The 17,318-nt window shown below is 39.7% G+C and overlaps 1 protein-coding gene across 1 annotated transcript in view; it reads left to right on the top strand.

The window, feature by feature from the left end:
- MAP4K5 (mitogen-activated protein kinase kinase kinase kinase 5) overlaps positions 1 to 17,318 on the top strand; it is an 84,279-nt gene that overhangs the window by 33,806 nt on the left and 33,155 nt on the right. Inside the window, exons 4-11 of the mRNA XM_008168603.4 lie at positions 7,697 to 7,787; positions 8,967 to 9,031; positions 11,116 to 11,171; positions 12,920 to 12,967; positions 13,071 to 13,113; positions 14,114 to 14,186; positions 15,328 to 15,459; positions 15,997 to 16,059. Coding sequence (XP_008166825.1) covers positions 7,697 to 7,787; positions 8,967 to 9,031; positions 11,116 to 11,171; positions 12,920 to 12,967; positions 13,071 to 13,113; positions 14,114 to 14,186; positions 15,328 to 15,459; positions 15,997 to 16,059 — 571 coding nt within the window. The remainder of the gene's footprint in view (positions 1 to 7,696; positions 7,788 to 8,966; positions 9,032 to 11,115; positions 11,172 to 12,919; positions 12,968 to 13,070; positions 13,114 to 14,113; positions 14,187 to 15,327; positions 15,460 to 15,996; positions 16,060 to 17,318) is intronic.

The raw sequence follows: 17,318 nt of genomic DNA on the forward strand, positions 1-17,318 counted from the left end.
GTAAGATTGGAGAACCCACCTTTGCTGCTCTTTTCCTCTTAGCTCGCCGCTTCTTGGTGCGGGGCGGGGGGGAATTGGAGAACCTTGGGGCCCAGCAGGGAGTTGCAGAGGCCGAATACACCCCATCACAGACTTGTACAGAATTAATGAAATCAAGAAGGCAGCCAGTGTGGGAAGTGATTGAGGACAAGATGAAACTGGGAGGAAAGTTGGGCATGAGACAGTTCAGAAAACAGAATGGAAAGCATGAGACTTGGGAAGAAGGCAGACTGGGGGGGACGTGTCCGCTGTTCCATGGATGTGCCAGGTTCAGGGGCCTGAATGCATATGGAGGAGGGAGGGAAGTAATGGGATCCAGTGGTTTGAGGTGAGACTAATTGTGTTGTACTCCCAGAGCCTCCCACCCACTGATGCTTCCCTGGGCAGAGTTCCTGAAGCCACTCAAACTGACTGCCTCATGCAGTTCCTTCTAGTAATCCCACTGAGTGGGGGTGGCAGGCTGCTCACTAACAGCCCGGGGGAAGGGTTGACAGGCATCAGCACATCTCAGAGGGATCATGTGTCTGACCGCTCTGAAGGAACTCTAAGATGGAGGCCAGTAGGCCAAAGACAACCTCCTCCCCCATCAACAACAACCACAGCTTGACTTTATCCCTTGGGAAGAGTCTCATTCTACTCCACCCATCCTCTAGCCAGGACCAGCGTCCAGATGCCTTACACAGGAGTGAGAGGCGCAAGGTGATCCCACAAATCTCCTAGACATTAGAGGGCCCATGAAGGGAACCTTGGGCACAGCACTGGGGTTCTGGAAAGCTAGACCTGTCCAAGGGGGTGATATATGCAGCATTGTTATGGCTGTGTCGGCCCCCGGATATTAGAGAGACAAGATGGATGAGGTGATATCTTTTATTGGACCAACTTCTGATGGTGGGAGAGACAAGCTTTCGAGCTACACAGAGCAAAAGTTAAAGCTGCTGTAATGATCGGTTCTGAATAGATTTTATGTCAGCTTAGATGACAAGCAACGTGGTTTCAATCAGAAGCCAGATACCTGCACATATCTCTGGAAGGGGAGATCAAAGCACTAAATTCCACTTTAAAATAAAAATCTGCACATTGTGAAACCTACATCAGTCATCGGCACAGATCGGACCCCTGATTGGATTCACACATTGGGTTTGGAATGATTTTTTTTCTTTCTAATATTGAATGGGATGGGGAGATCTCTGTAAATTTCTCTAGGGGTTTAGTGAGATCTGGATATTGTACCTTGGGCAGCTTTGCTGTGGAGTTTGCACACTGAGAGGAATTGTTATAACAACTTATCCCAAGACACTTTTCTTGCTTTTTCTGGGAGCTCTAATTGTTCAAATACAAACACTTGGAAAAATGGCACAGTTCAAGTCGTTAGTCGTTTCCTGATCTGGAATTTAGCCAGGGGACCCCATCGCTGATAAAACACAAGAGAGATCTTGAATGGCTGCAAATGGTGCAAACTGTTCACTTGCATTTCACTGCCTTGAGTTTGATGCTGGCACAATGGTTCTGCAAATGCCACTTCTTCCAGCACCTTTGAAGCCCCGTCTACAATGACGTCCTGTGGCAAAATAGATAACGTTATTTGCCTCATGGGTGTTATGCAGCAAGTTTGTGTGTTGCTGCTTCTGATCTGAAGGCATGCTTTGTAGCATTCGTTACTCCTCTGCCAGCAAGCATAGATCAGGAGTGCTGGCAGACTAGCTGGCAGGGTGCATTTTGGTCTCCCAGTGCTCCTGCCCAACTCTGGAGTGATGTCTTTGGCAAACCCCTTTCCTCTCAATTACATGCAGGCCCAAGAGCCGCTGTGGCTCTTCTCAGCTCTGTCCATGCCACTCTCTCTCTCTCTCCCCACACACTGAGATCGTGCAGATCCCATTTTATTAAAACAATAACTATCTATTTGTCCCAGGGGGAATCTCTGAAAAATAAACAAAGTGACCCAGAGTCAGTCCAGGAGGGGCTGCAAGGGTGCGGGTGAATCCCTGGCTTCCCGGGGTGCATGTGTGGCTCCTTACACAGGATGGTGCCCTTCATAGCAGGGCAGTGGAACAAATGAAAATGTGATCAAGAGCGAATATACCCTGTCAACCATAGACATTATGCCCCTACTCCAAAGAGGTGTGTGCTCTGTGTATGTGGATCCAGGATGGACCAACACCAGATCTAGGATGGCTGGTGAGAACTAATACTGGCTAGTTAGGCTAATTCTAAAACTTTAATTGCGACTGGAACCATTCTCTAGTGCAGATGGGCCTGAGTGATTCTTGTTCTTTTTGCGGATACAGACTAACACGGCTGCTACTCTGAAACCATCCAAACACTGTGTGACTTAAAGTACCAGGCCCTGAGTTGCCTAGCTTGTGAGTTTTGGATGGGATCGCAGCACAAGGTGGTATGGCCACAGATTTAAATAGTCTATTCTGTAGCACAGTTGGCAGGGAGAAGAGCAGATCGTTGAGCCAAATGGAGCAGGTTCAACCACCAATTGTGATCTGGGGAAAGTACTTTATATTGTGACTGCTCTTCTGTATGCTGTATGTTTAACTGTACAGATACAATTACATAATGTTAGCAAGCGGCAGTGAGTCACCATGCTGCTTGCATGATTTACAACAACTCCCCAAACCGGCTTTTTGCTCAGCATGCGGCATAACCTATAATTGCAAACATATGAGTAGACGAAAGTACATTTTTCCGATAACATGTTGTTTAGCACGAAGTGGTCTCTGATGACTAAACCAGAAGTAAATTGTTTTGCAAGGATATATTGTCATCAGCTACTTTGCTTAAAATTAAGGTCTTATTTTCACTTGCTGTCTTCCTTCAAATGAAACGTTGAGAGCAAGTATTATTGTCACGCCGTATTGTTAATTTCCTTCACTTCATTCCAGTACGAGCTTAAGGAATAGTTCATCTTGGCCTCCCCATCTTTTCCTCTTCAAAGTCTGTCCAAGATACTGCCACCTAGAGCCTCTTGCTCTTCCACTATTCTAGCAGCTTTTCCGCTTTCCTCCCTTATGCACTAATTCCCTTATTCTTTTGAAATTCCACCTCCTCCTCCCTTTAAAGTTCTACATAACTCCTCGCCTATCTACATATCTGACCTCTCTTTAGCCTCCCTGTACTCCATCAGGTTTCTTTCCCGACTGCTCTATTCTTCACACTTCCTTTCTCTTTGTCCACTACACTCAGGACAATCTCTCTCAACATCCAGCAAGCACCTCCTACCTCCTCCTTTGGATCCCTTCTAAAACCCTCTTTGCTAGGCAAGGTCTCTGTAAGGGCAACTCAGGGCTGGTCCCCACTTAGTCCGGACTTCGGACTAAGGTACGCAAATTCAGCTACGTTAATAACGTAGCTGAATTCGAAGTACCTTAGTCCGGACTTACCGGGGTCCAGACGCGGCCGGAAGTCTCCCCCCGTCGACGCTGCGTACTCCTCTCGGAGAGCTGGAGTACCGGCGCCGACTGTGGGCACTTCCGGGATCGATCCGGGATCGATTTATCGCGTCTTAACCAGACGCGATAAATCGATCACAGAACATCGATTGCGTGCCTCCGGACCAGCCGGTAAGTGAAGACTAGGCCTCAGGCTGCTACCTATGATTGTGAGGTGTTCAGGGTTGGGACCTTGTTTGATCATCTCTTTGAAATAAAAGTGCCATGTCTATTCAAGTGTCTGTTCATGAATAGACAGTACTTAGTGATGACCTCTGATGTGAAGACATTTCTGTTAACAAGGGATTTGGCATCATTTGATGTGATGCAAACAGCTGGAGAACTGATATTGTTATCTATAGAGACACTGTGGGTGAGGTAATGTCTTTTATTGGACCAACTTCTGTCGGTGACAGAGAAACTTTCAAGCTCCACAATCTGAGGAAAAGTTCTGTGGATGTGAAAGCTTGTCTCTTTCACCAACAGAAGTTGGCCCAGTAAAAGATGATATCTCAGCACTTTGTCTCTCTCATATCCTGGAACCAACAGGGCTACAACAACACTGCAGACATTGTTATCTAGCGAAAGATAATGCCTTCCTGGTGCTGATTTCTTCCTTCAAACTTACTCTTTTGGATTTGATGTTGACCTTCTTTTAAAATGACATGAATTTTGAAATGCTCCAGTCTGTTATACATAAGTGTTTTAACAGTTTCCTGTAGGAAATTTGTCAGAGACACTGGAGTGAATTAATCCACCTGACTCAAACCCAAAATTCCTCTGTTCACAGTAATAGTTTTAGGCAGGTGCATGAATTCATGCCAAAATTCAGTATGATCATAGGGGAACGCCCCTGTACAGTACAAAAAGTGTGCAGAACCTGATCATCTGGTTTATAGAAACTGCTTTATTATATTTATTTAGCTTGCAATGTATAAACAAAAAAGAATGGCTATCTCAGGTGCTCGGCTTCAGGCACCTCGAAGAGTCTCCTCTAAGGTGATGTTTTGAGCTCCACCTTTCTAGGAGCCCATTGTGCTGCTAATGTTTTTTCCATGCCTGCTTGTCCACCCCAGCGAGGCCCTTCTCCGTATACTCAACATTCAGAAGTTCTTGTGGTTTTACTTGAAGCACACTAAGGCTATTAGACAGCCTTCTCCACCTCTTGTTTCACCTCACACCTCTTCCTTGGGGGAGGGATAGCTCAGTGGTTTGAGCATTGGCCTGCTAAACCCAGGGTTGTGACTTGAGGGGGGCCACTTAGGGATCTGGGGCAAAATCAGTACTTGATCCTGCTAGTGAAGGTAGGGGGCTGGACTCGATGACCTTTCAGGGTCCCTTCCAGTTCTATGAGATAGGTATATCTCCATATATTTTTATTATTTTATTTTTAATGCTGTTAACAGTAGGACTATGTCTAAATAGCTGTCTGCCTACATTTCGGATTACTATGACCTGACTGGCCATATCAATGTTCATTTGATCAATAGCCATGTGGGCCTCACTCAGTACGTTTGCTAAGTATTCTTGCTTAGGTTCAGCGTATAGGAGAGATGAGAGGGGAGTCCAAACACTCTGATCTCCGAGAGCTTTTCTTTTGGGATAGCTCTTATTTGAACTGGCCAGTTGTATTTGAAGGTTTCTCATTTGCTTGCATTCTTCAGAGGATACCTGTCTCTTGTCTCAGTCGTTAGGAAATACCCCTGGTGGTGTCTTAAAACCCCCTCAAAGAACCTTCCTCTTCAGGGTTGGTATTTTTGCTGTTGCTCTTGGCTGAAGCCTTAACTCTGCATGTAGTGACACCATGGAAGAGCAAAGAAAAAATACCCTGATGTCTTTTTTTTTTTTTTAATTGTCTTTATCTAAACTCTGGGTACAGATACCTTCATCATTGTCATTGTTGTTACATGATGTCGCTACAGGGCAGAGTTAAGTTTGTTTGGGTACCTTAACTATGCAGTTCTTGTTTTTCCACTCCATGCATTTGATGAAGTGAGTTTTAGCCCACGAAAGCTTATGCCCAAATAAATGTGTTAGTCTCTAAGGTGCCACAAGAACTTCTCGTAGTTCTTGTAAGTGTAACTCTTCATTTTCTGGGTTTGTACTGCAAGGCTATGGGATGACTGCAACATACCTGTAATGCTTTTTACCCTTGTTATAGATATGTGCTCTCAACCCTGACTCCATCTTAATGTAGTTTTGTCTTGGGATTTAAATTCCATCTGTTGCCAAAGAAGTATCTGGCTGCAGAACATGCATTTAAAATGTACATTCCAAAATTAGGCCCCCAATCACTCTCTTCCTTAAGCACCATCACCAGCCCCCTCTGTGCCCTCCTTTCCTGGTTTCCATTGCAAGAAAGTGACCATAGTAATGTTGGTGCCCCATCATTTAGGGTCTGATCCAACCTCTATTGAAGTAAATGGAAAGATTCTCATTGACTTAATTGGAGCTGGACCAGGTCCTTCCTGCAGATATCATGATATGCTATTGTTGAACAAAATCTGTGAGCAGAGCAACCTAGAGACGGACTATAGGGCTTGTTTTGTTTGGGAGAGGGGAGGGGAGAGGAGACAAATTGATGTTATTAATTTCTAGTGTCAACATTTTAGATTGCAGTAAGGCACAAAAAGTTTACATAATATACCCGGGGAACACTATTAATACTCATTTAGAAACAATATTTTCTTAAATGTAATTACTTGCCTGTAACCTGTCTACTGTTTCACTCGGCTTTTCCATTTGGAACCTGTTTGCAGAGGGTTATAATTTCTTTGGAGTGGAAGTTAGCATAACTGATCTAAACCTGTGAAGATTTATTACTGTAAATTCTCACATCGGGAAGAATTGACGTTTTGAATGTCTCGTCTTCATGCCTCTTATCTAAAAAGAACATCTTAAGTGAATCCATGACGTAGATCGGTATTTCTGGCTTATTTTAAAGGGGTGTTGTGAAATCCTATGCTGTAAATTAGCTGCTTCTTCACCCCCTCCTACCCATCTTGCTAATAACACCTTGGATTTTTGAGATTCTCGCTTCTAATTTAGTTTTTAAGTTTATGCGCTTGGACGCTGAAAATCAAACCAACCTGTCTAACGTTTGTTTACACTCAGTTTCAGGTTCTTGGGCCCAGACCTTCAAAGGGATTTAAGTGTTTAACTCCCATTGATTGAGGATCTGAGCCTTAGCGCTGTAATGTATGGGTTCTAAATTCTACAGGGGAATGTTTGTTTTAAAATTATTGTTCATCGGAATGACCTAGTATTAAACAAACAGTTCTATTGTTTCCTAGTTGTTTGGTTTTTTTTAAAAAAAACCCCTTTTTATAAAATTAAAATTATGGGACAAATTTCTTTTAGCATCCCTTTATATTTAAATGGTGGAAATATCAAGGGCAGCGAACAACCTCAATAAGTGTTTTTTAATTACAATGCGTTCAAGACAGACATTGCTTAGGATGGTTAATTTTACTTGCATAACCACTATGATCCATCATTTTAAAATGCATCTGTAGCAAGGAGATCAGAGTTTGGGACTCTGACTCTGGCCTCCTCTCTTGGTCATCAGTGACGGAGAGTGCTGTGCTGGCGATATGCTGTCCCCCAGAATTAATTGGAAATGGAATTTTTAAAAATAGTTTTTGTGGTGTCTGCTCTCAGGGGGGGACCATTTCCTTCCGCCTTTAGGGCTCTTGAATCACTGGTACTATAGACCCACCCTCCCCCATCCCTGCAAATGAAGAGTTAGAACAACCCCCTACAGAAACAGTTAGTTCCCTTCCAAAAGTAGCCAAAGGAGCTGCTGAAAAGCATTGTATGATGTTCCCATCCCTCTGAGTACTGTCTTGCCAGCAAGCACTGGGAGTGCTCTGGCTAGTGAGTGAACTGATCATATTGCAGGCTACCTCTAGACTGCCAGGCCAGCTCTTCTCCACTGGTCTTCAAGAAACCTTTTGGTGTCATGCAAACTATGTAAAAAAGATTGGAAAGTGAAAAGAAGGACATAAATGGATCACTGATATTGAATAGGATGCTGAGTTGGAAACTTTCAAACAGGGTCAGCAGCTGTCAAAATACAGTGGCTTGGGGTTTCATAATGATGTGCGTGTTTTCAGAGCTTTTCAAGCTCTTGGTCACTTTGTGCCCACTTCCCTGATTTATATGTAGGTCTGTGTTTTATGTATGTTGTTGGCGTGACCGTGCCATCTCTTGTTTTTCAGGAGATGATTTTTCATTGATACAGCAAGAAATCTATATGGTTAAAGAATGTAAACACTGCAACATTGTAGCCTACTTTGGAAGCTATCTCAAGTAAGTCCTGTTTAATTGTGTGCATTTCTACAACTCTTCCTTTCCGGGGAGTGCCACCTTTATCCTCACGCCCCAGTCCCCCTCTCATTTGGTCCCTTGATTCCTAGTTGCCTTTTAAAATGACTAGTATTCACCATCTCTGCTAGCCAGCAGCCTTCTCCCTGGAGACTGTTGCAATGCAACCAGCCTCATAGCCTGATGTTTTGGGAGTTTTGGTTTCCTACCAAGTTAGTGGGGAGATTTGAAATTCTAGTAACTTTTAAAATAAAAAAGGCTAGTTACTTACCCAAAGAATTATGCTTCTTGGTATTTTATTTAAAGGTACTGCTGTTACAAAAGTATAGGTGGGTAGCTGTGATTTGTAAATATTCTAAATCTGAATTGTTGGTAACAATCAGATTTCATGGCTGTGGTGTGACAGCTGTGAAATATTGAAGAGAGAGAAGAGGTGAGACCAGCTGGCTGTGTTTTCAGGTATACACATTAAATACAGTACAAAAAGTTGGAGAATATTTTCCATTTCTCTGCAGTTCTGCAGTCTATCAGTGGGCTCTGTGGGAATATATATCATCACTTTCCACATCAGGGTTCTTATCCTAGCTACACAGTTCTAGGAGATCTTGTCTCCAAATTGCTTGGGGAGTTACATTTTCAAAGTGAAAGGTGCCACTCAAATTGACTTTAATTGGACTTATGGCTAAATCCTTAAGCCAATACTTCTTTGAAAAACTGAGGTGTGGAATCTATGAGGAACACACTTTTGAGCATTGAAACTAGCATAGCATAGCATATCCAGATCATTTTATCTCAGTTAATAGAATGTATGCCTCAGTTGTATTTTTACACAAACTTTATTTTGGAGAAAAGGTCATGGTTATGGCAGTTATATTACACTTCTGATCAACAGAGTAATTTGTCAGTGAATCTGACACGTAAGGAGTTTCACACTAAGTGAGAATTGATATTGACTTGACTGCTCTGTATGTATTAAAACACATGCAAAATGTATATCTGGGTTTTGTGATACATCAGCACTTTAGAATTCCTCAGGGTATAAGAAAATGGAAAACAAAACAAATAACTAGCAGTTAAATAATAAAATCATGATCATTATTGACTGCATCTGCTGTATAGAGATCAGTCAACTGCTAACAGTTATGTTTAACTTTTTAAAAATAGCCGTGAAAAGCTGTGGATCTGCATGGAATACTGTGGAGGTGGATCACTTCAAGACATTTACCATGGTATTTTGAAACTTACTTTGGTATTTATTTGCATCTCTTCGAAGTCGAAAACAAAGAAAATATGACAGAACAATAGAGAGTCATTTTAATGGCAATCCATTGGCATTTTACTTTTCATTTGCTACGAATGAACAATTATTTCATTTTGGCTAAGGTCTCTACATAACTGGTCAAGAACTTTTCATAAACATGGTGACTATTATATTGTGTTCAGAACCTGTTGTTTATACTGAACATTACAAAATAAATAAGTACTTCTACTGTAGATAGATCCTAAACAGGAATAAATGGAGCCCTTTTTGGCAACTAGGTATTTGGAGGAATATTTCCAGTGTGATGAATAGGAGATGAGTACATATTCCTATTAAAAATAATGGAAATAGATACCTAAATCTCTCCATATTGTATTGAATGAACAACCCTTAAACTGCTAGTTAATGTAAAGCCTGTTTTCCCATCTTCACAGGATCACAGCTTTCTGAGAAATTCTTCTTTAGGGGACTCAGATTTTTCATGCATGGTTTGAACGTAGAGATGAGGAGCTTGTGGGTTTATTTGTTTTCTAATTTAAAATATATTTTAGCTATTTTTAGTTATTGGAGAAGTGAACAAAATACACTTTTTCAGAACTAAGGCTTTGAGATATTTTTGCTCTTTAACTCTAAAAAAGAATGAAGAAAATCCTTCGATCTTGCATGTAAACAGTACTTATTGAGAAGTCAGTCCTGGGAGAGAGGAGTTAGTTACAGGTGACTGGAAAATGATCATGTTTAGTTGGTATTTGCTGAGAAATTAACATTTCCTAATGAAATCGCGCCCTTTTTGTGACCTCACAATGCCTATTACCCTTAATAGGCTTGGAGACTATTTCTGAGTCACATTGCAGAAGTTCATCTCACTTAAATGTGACTTTCAAAGCCCTCTTTAAATGTTAACATGTATTGGTAGTTTATTCCCTTTCCTTGAAAAAATGAACAAAATAACCCCCCCAAAAGTTATGTTAATAACTGAAGTAATTAAGTAACAAATACTGCATTTATCGAAACATTCAAGTCATGGAATGTAAAAATCAAAGTTCTTAAAGTAACACTGTCCTCATATTGCAGATATACTATTTGGTTACAAGTTAGGCCTGTCAAAGTAGGCTAAACATATAGTGAACAATCTGGGCAAGCTAATTTTGCTAGGAAAACCCTGAATGTGATCTTAAAAGACAAAAAGGGATGTCATTTTGTTCTCCTTTATGATGAATAAAGACTAAAAAGGTATTTTCTAAACAATTCTGCTTGCTTTTTACTTCATATATGTTAGCTTTGGTCTTCACTGATTTTGCTGGAAGACTTGTTGGAGGTCTTGGAAAGCAGATTGTGGGCTTTCTCAGACCTTAACTAAAGGGATGGAATTCTGAATTTTAAGCAAAGATATCCTTTCATCTATGTATGTCTGTCATTTAGTGTAATATAAATAGCTGTCGATGAAAGCAAGTGTTTAAACAATCTTCAGATGCCACAGTCATCCAGGGTAAAAAGATCTAAATTTCTAATTTTAAAAGGCAAACAGAAATTATCTCTGCTGCTTTTTACCTCCATGAAGAGTGCAAACAATATTATTACCCTGTTGTCATCAACTTAAAAATCACATTTGTCTGAAAAATGTTTTAATTCTCTGTTCTCTGGCAAATGTTTACCTCTTTTTGCAAATATTACAGAGGACTACTATATCTGAGAGATATGGGAGATGTTCCTTCTCTTTTTCAGCTTCTTTTACTTTGTGCATTTGATGATGGTTTGGGTACACCCAGTTTCACTATTATCAGTTTCCCTCCATTGTTCTTATTGGAGAAGTTTGGTAGTAGCCCTCTTTTGTTTTAATAGCGAAAAACATGGCTGGAAAACTACAGAAAGACACTGTCAGAGTAACACCTAAAATGGCTTTCAACTTGGTTTTTGTTTAAAAATAAACTATATTTTAAGTTGAAAGTGTCCCTTGAGCTTTGCAGGTTGGATACTGCCCTATTCTGTTGACTGTTTTACAATGGTGTATGTATAGTGTGCATAGACTTGTTTCTATCTTTCTGTTTTCAGTAACAGGACCACTGTCAGAGCTACAGATTGCATATGTATGCAGAGAAACTTTACAGGTACTGTACGTCTGTAGATACAGAACAAAGCTTCTTTTTGATACACACGAGGAAGATGTGGAAGATAAACTATTTCAGAAGGAGGTGCTGTGCTGTCACTTAAATTTGTAAACCTGGGAATATAGCTTCAATGAGACCAGTTTGCTAGGGTTAACAAATTCGTTTTTCATATTTCCAGTATTACTATAAATTAGTAGGATATTACAATAATGTAGTGCAACAAATACTTTATTAAATAATTTTAATGCAGCATTTCATATCAGTTCCCTGATCCTACAAAGGGATTTATACAGCTATAAGAATCTGCCTGTATAGCAGGATCAGAATTTTAAGCCCCAGTCCTGGTCATGTTTAACTTTAACCCCAGGAGTAGTCCCATTGATTTCAATGCAATTATTTTCATCATGTGTAAGTCTTTGGAGATTTGAGGCTTTAGATTGACCTGGCTATTCTCATACACTGTCCAACTGACGTGGTGGTTCAATGCAGCCATTGTTTAGGATAAATTTCTGAATCTCATTGCAGAAGACAGCTAATTCCTAGTAAGAGAGGGTGAGTAGTTGAGCAATAAAAGGAAATATTTTGCGATGTATTATCAATCTATGGCAGTGAATTCAAATGTTTTGTAGAGGGAAAAATTCTATGGCTGGACTGCTAAAATTCTGGTTCATTTTATTATAATTAATTATAGAAATGTAAGCCAACACAACATAGATTGGCTGTTAAGTCTTGCCCACATGCTCAAGGTTTAGCTGATTGCCATATTTGGGGTCGGGAAGGAATTTTCCTCCAGGGCAGATTGGCAGAGACCTTGGGGGGTTTTCGCCTTCCTCTGTAGCGTGGGTCACTTGCTGGAGGGTTCGCTGCACCTTGAAGTCTTTAAACCACAAGTTGAGGACTTCAGTGGCTCAGACATAGGTCAGGGGTTTGTTACAGGAGTGGGTGGGTGAGATTCTGTGGCCCGTGTTGTGCGGGAGGTCAGACTAGAAGATCATAAGGGTCCCTTCTGACCTTAAAGTCTATGAGTCTATAGATAGTGAAACGTCATGCTTCATTGCGTAAGCTGATCATGACATTTTTTGTGTCAGGAAGGAACTCTACCATTCATGCTGTATACATCCATATATAATTGTGTAAGGGAACCATAGAAGACACTTTCACCTTCCTATGAAACATTGGTGAACTGGTCACTGCCAGAGGCAGATTGTAGACTAAATGGGCCAACGAACTGATCCGATATGGCAATTCTGTTCTAACCTCTTAGCTAATATTTTGCTAGCAGTAAGAATTGGTGTTGCAGAACGTGTTTTGACTTTCAGTGATAGATTCCAGCATTAAGCACCTCTGAAAACAAGTCCACTTTTATTTATGAGCTAAATGTGGATTTAGGCACCCAGGCTTGCAAACTTTGGCTGAAAGCTTTCTAGGCTTGAGAAGTAAATAAACTTTATTGGCTTCAATCATAAATCTTATGCCTCTTGAGGTGCATTTTGAAGCTAAAAATATAACAAAAATGCTACATATATAACTTGTTGAAAAAAGTCTGCACATGTGTTGGTGTTGGAATCAGGAGTGGTGAGGAGCAGAAGTGATGGATGCATTTTCTCAAAATCTCAATGTTCATTTTTTCAGTTTTTAATTAAAACTACAAATTGAGTTTGAACTGTTAAAAATCCAATTTGAAATGTTATGTTTTGTAGTATGTTAACATGGCAAACTTGAGTTACAGATTTATTTTTAACTTGTAGGGTCTTGCTTATTTGCACATGAAGGGCAAAATGCACAGAGATATTAAGGTAAGGTCACTTAAAACTTCAGGGACTAATTTAATACTTTGTAATGCAGAAAAATGTTCCAAATATTATTTTAGCATATTAATTTTTGCATGTTTTGTTTTAGGGTGCAAATATTCTGCTAACAGACCATGGAGATATAAAATTAGGTAAGTTCAGTTGAATTTACTAGTAAATAGAAACTGAATGAGGGTTTTTTAATTGAACCAATCAAAAGGTGGCAAGTTAAGGTACCAATTCAGATGCTTTGTTTCAGTGAGACACCTTTTGCACTTACATTGTAGCTACACAACAGTTCACTCTGGCGAGAACTATCAGCAGAGTATGAGATATGAATACTCCTTTCTCCTATCTTGTATTTAACTAAACAGGATATGTAAAGCAAGCATATAGAAATGTATGTGGCCACATGGCTAACTGCACTTCTCCATTGTGGATGTGCAGAAGCAATGTATTAGGAGGACACGATATATATATATATTTTTTAATTGAAAGCCTAGAAACCTCATAGTTGAGTTTCCATTAACAACTTTAACTCTGATCATACATGGATACCCATTTTCTATCAACTGGCCAGACATCCTTTGCCTTCAATGTGGACTACAATTCTTTAGGTACTATAGTGTAAATACAGTAAAACAAAACTGGCTCTGGGTACATAGGATGATTATCTGCAATACCATGCGTTCAGTGTAGCTCTGCTATCATCAGAGAGTCCTTCTTGTCCTAACAATACGAACAAAACATCTCCCCTGTTATTTCCTCATTGACGCAGCACTCTCATAACTACAATGCCATTCTATCTTCCCCTCAGTATATATTAATTAGAATACATAATATTATGTCTTGATACGATTCAGTTATGGTGTGATAAGACCGGTGGAGGTAAGCGGCGAAACAGGGTCCATTTTAAGACAGTTTGAAGAAACCTAACTTTCAATTTCCAGACATTAAAAAAAAAAAAATTCCGGCTAGAATTTTCTGCTCTTCTTTACCTGAGAGATTAACATTGTAAACAATTATCTTAATTTTATTACCTAGGAATGTGTGTGTTTTGTTGATTTATAATAACTTCCTAGAGTGGTGTTGGTTTTTCATTGAACATTCAATCTCTAGGAAATGTAATGATGATATAATTTTGTTTTACAGCTGACTTTGGTGTAGCAGCAAAAATAACAGCCACCATTGCGAAGAGAAAATCTTTTATTGGTACCCCTTACTGGTAATAAATTGCTTTGATTCATAGAATGACTACATGCAAAGTGAAGTCAGTATTTACAAATTAAACTAAAGCTTCTAAAATACAGATATGTTTTAACTACAGACATAGTATAGTTATTTAAACTTTCTGATTTTAGTGATGTGCTTGGGCAAGATATGACATTGTCATTTTGTTGCTTTATAATATCACTGTAACATCAACCATGTGATGCTAATAGCATGGCTGACACCTTTGCCAATCTAATACAGTGCTGAATGTTATTCGTATATATGGTAGGAGTTTGGTCCGGTGCTGTAATTCCTCTCCCTCTCACCAATATAAAAACATAATATTTATATCTTAAAGGTGAACAAAAAAACTTTTTAAGAGCAAAGACAAAGCATTTGAAAGTGCTATCTAAGATCATAATTAGTGACACATGTGTATATATAGGCATGTGTTACAATACTTGGATATAAGCATTAATTTAAGTAAAATTCTGCTGACAAAACCTAAATGTGGGCATCTGGGTTTCCCCCATGCAGGGGACATTATAGTGAAAAGAAGCACATTTCAGCTATTTTTGTTTCAAAACTGTCTTTGCTATTTAAGGCTTTGAAATGCCAGACATTTTCAACTTCGTAATTTTTGGGTTGTATAAAAATGCAAATTTAACTGCAGTGAATTGAGGCACTGCCTTAATACAGAGATCCCTCATTAGCGTAATAGCCATAATGAGGACTGAATATAGACAAAACACTTAAATTATAGATTTTTTTAAATTGCATATTGTATTAGAAATGGCAAAAAATTGCATAATGTATTCATGTTAGAGAAAACAGACTGAGGGAAGAAAGATTGTGTTGCGGTTAGAGGATTAGACTGGGTATCACAAGACTTGGGTTCTATTCCTGGCTCTGCTACAGAATTCATGACTTTGGCCAAGACACTTACCCCTTGTGTCTTTGTTCTTTTAATGGAAGGAATTCGTCCCAGCGCAGAGGATCACATCAGGCCCATTTACACTCTTTGTGTAGGCCCTTTGCCTTGGAATGAATTCCACAGTAATCATGTAAAGAGATTTGAGATCCTCAGGTCGAAGGAGATGCTATGGAAGTGATGGTGTATAATGTGTAATCAAATGATGATTTTACATTTAAAGGATGGCCCCAGAAGTTGCAGCAGTGGAAAAGAATGGCGGTTACAACCAACTCTGTGATATCTGGGCAGTTGGCATAACAGCAATCGAACTTGGAGAACTTCAGCCACCTATGTTTGACCTTCATCCAATGAGGTCTGCTGATCACGAAACTCGCTCATTTCAAGCATTTTCTTAAATCATAGCCCATGAGGGACCATTACAATCGTCTAGTCTGTCCTGCATAACCCAGGCTTTATAACCTCATAACCTCTCCCAGGGATTTCCACATTAAGCCCATAATTTCTGTTTTAGTGCACCACACCTTTTGTAAAAGTCATCCAGTCTTGATTTAAAGATGTAGAGTCAGATTCTTAAGGACACAACATTTTGTAAGTGTTTTAGTTCCCGCAGTCTATGGTAGCCCTCTAGTTAGCAGGGTTGTCCATGAAAATAAACAGATTTTATTTCAAAAACACTGTCCATAATTAAAAAAATCAACAGCTTTATTTTGTCTCTTACAAGATCTTTTATGTTGCATACTACAGAACTCATTTGGATTTTCATCAGCTCATATTGTCTCTTGTAGGGTAATAGAACTACTCTGTACAGTATTTTATTCAATCTCAAGATATTAGAATAAAATGAATTATTTTCATATTGTATAATATTATTATGTTTGCTTTATCTTAGGGCTTTGTTTTTAATGTCTAAAAGTAACTTTCAACCTCCAAAGCTCAAGGAAAAAGCAAAATGGTAAGTCAAGTAAAATTTTTCTCCCTTCGTTCAATGCATATTTTAAAGATCACGTGAATGATTATTTATGTCAACAGTTCATAAGCATATACCCTCAACCTGCAAACACATATGCACATTTGGTACTTTTATACATGTGTTGTCCCTTCAAATTCAGTTCTTACTGCTAAACAAAATACTTAATTACAGCAAAAGATTCTGATCCTGGAATGAGGACCATGTGAATGGACTCCCTGTTCATGCAGCGCCTCATTAAATCTGAACTGTGAAGCTCTCAGTGCGGGATCAGGGCTAAATTTAGTATAGGTCATGAATTTTTAAATTGCTATGACTTCTGCAGTGACCAAAAAATTATCTTTGTTTGCTCAAACTCAGAAGTTTTTCTTGGAACATAATTCATCCCTGGTAAATCATGCTTTAAAACAATCTATCTCTAAAAATGGGACAGTAATTTCATATTGCTCTGTGGAAGAAGAAAACCATTGATAAAAGTGTGCTGCATTAGTTTTCATTCCAGTGACCTGAAAGATGATTTCCCTGAGGATGAAGTGTGTTAGGCTGAGACATCTGCAGTATGGACCAGCAAGCAAGATGGATTATTATTTTTTATTTTTTTTTGGTAAATGAGTTGATGTTATGGGGACCTAGAAACAAATGCAACAGAAAGGACCAAGGTCCAGTGGTGCACACACTTCTGCAATGGCAGGAAACTGATTGTGTGGGACAGGCCCACATAATGTTTGTTGCTCCTCCTCTGCTGGTCCAGAGGAAAAGGAAAACTCCCTCTGGGCTGCTATCAGGAGAGAAAAAAAATCTCCTTCCAGAACACACATTTAGCAATTAGACAGACACTCTGCATGTGATCAAGACTCGCTGTAGTGAAGCAGTTAATCCCATTTATGTACTTAGAATGCTGCTGGTGACCAAGTAACTGTCCTTTTTTCCTTAAGTCTTTGAGAGGGGGATTCTGCCAGTATGGCTGCGGGCAGATACTTAAAATTGTTTATCACTTGGAAAAACATCCTTCTGTGAATTGCATTCTGCACTAAACTTTGCACTTTGCACCTCTTTCTCTCTCTCCCCCCACCCCCTATGAGATTTGTGCACATGCTAAGAGTACCTAGCCATATACTCTAGGCATTCTTGCCATAACTTAAAAGCACATCACAAATAAAACTCGATGTGCAATAGTACAGTTCAGTACAACCCACCTCCAAGAAGCAGATCATCAGCCCCCCCCCCCGCCCTCCACCGCTCCA

This window comes from Chrysemys picta, chromosome 4, assembly GCF_011386835.1.
Source record: "Chrysemys picta bellii isolate R12L10 chromosome 4, ASM1138683v2, whole genome shotgun sequence".
In the NCBI taxonomy this organism is placed as follows: domain Eukaryota; kingdom Metazoa; phylum Chordata; order Testudines; family Emydidae; genus Chrysemys; species Chrysemys picta.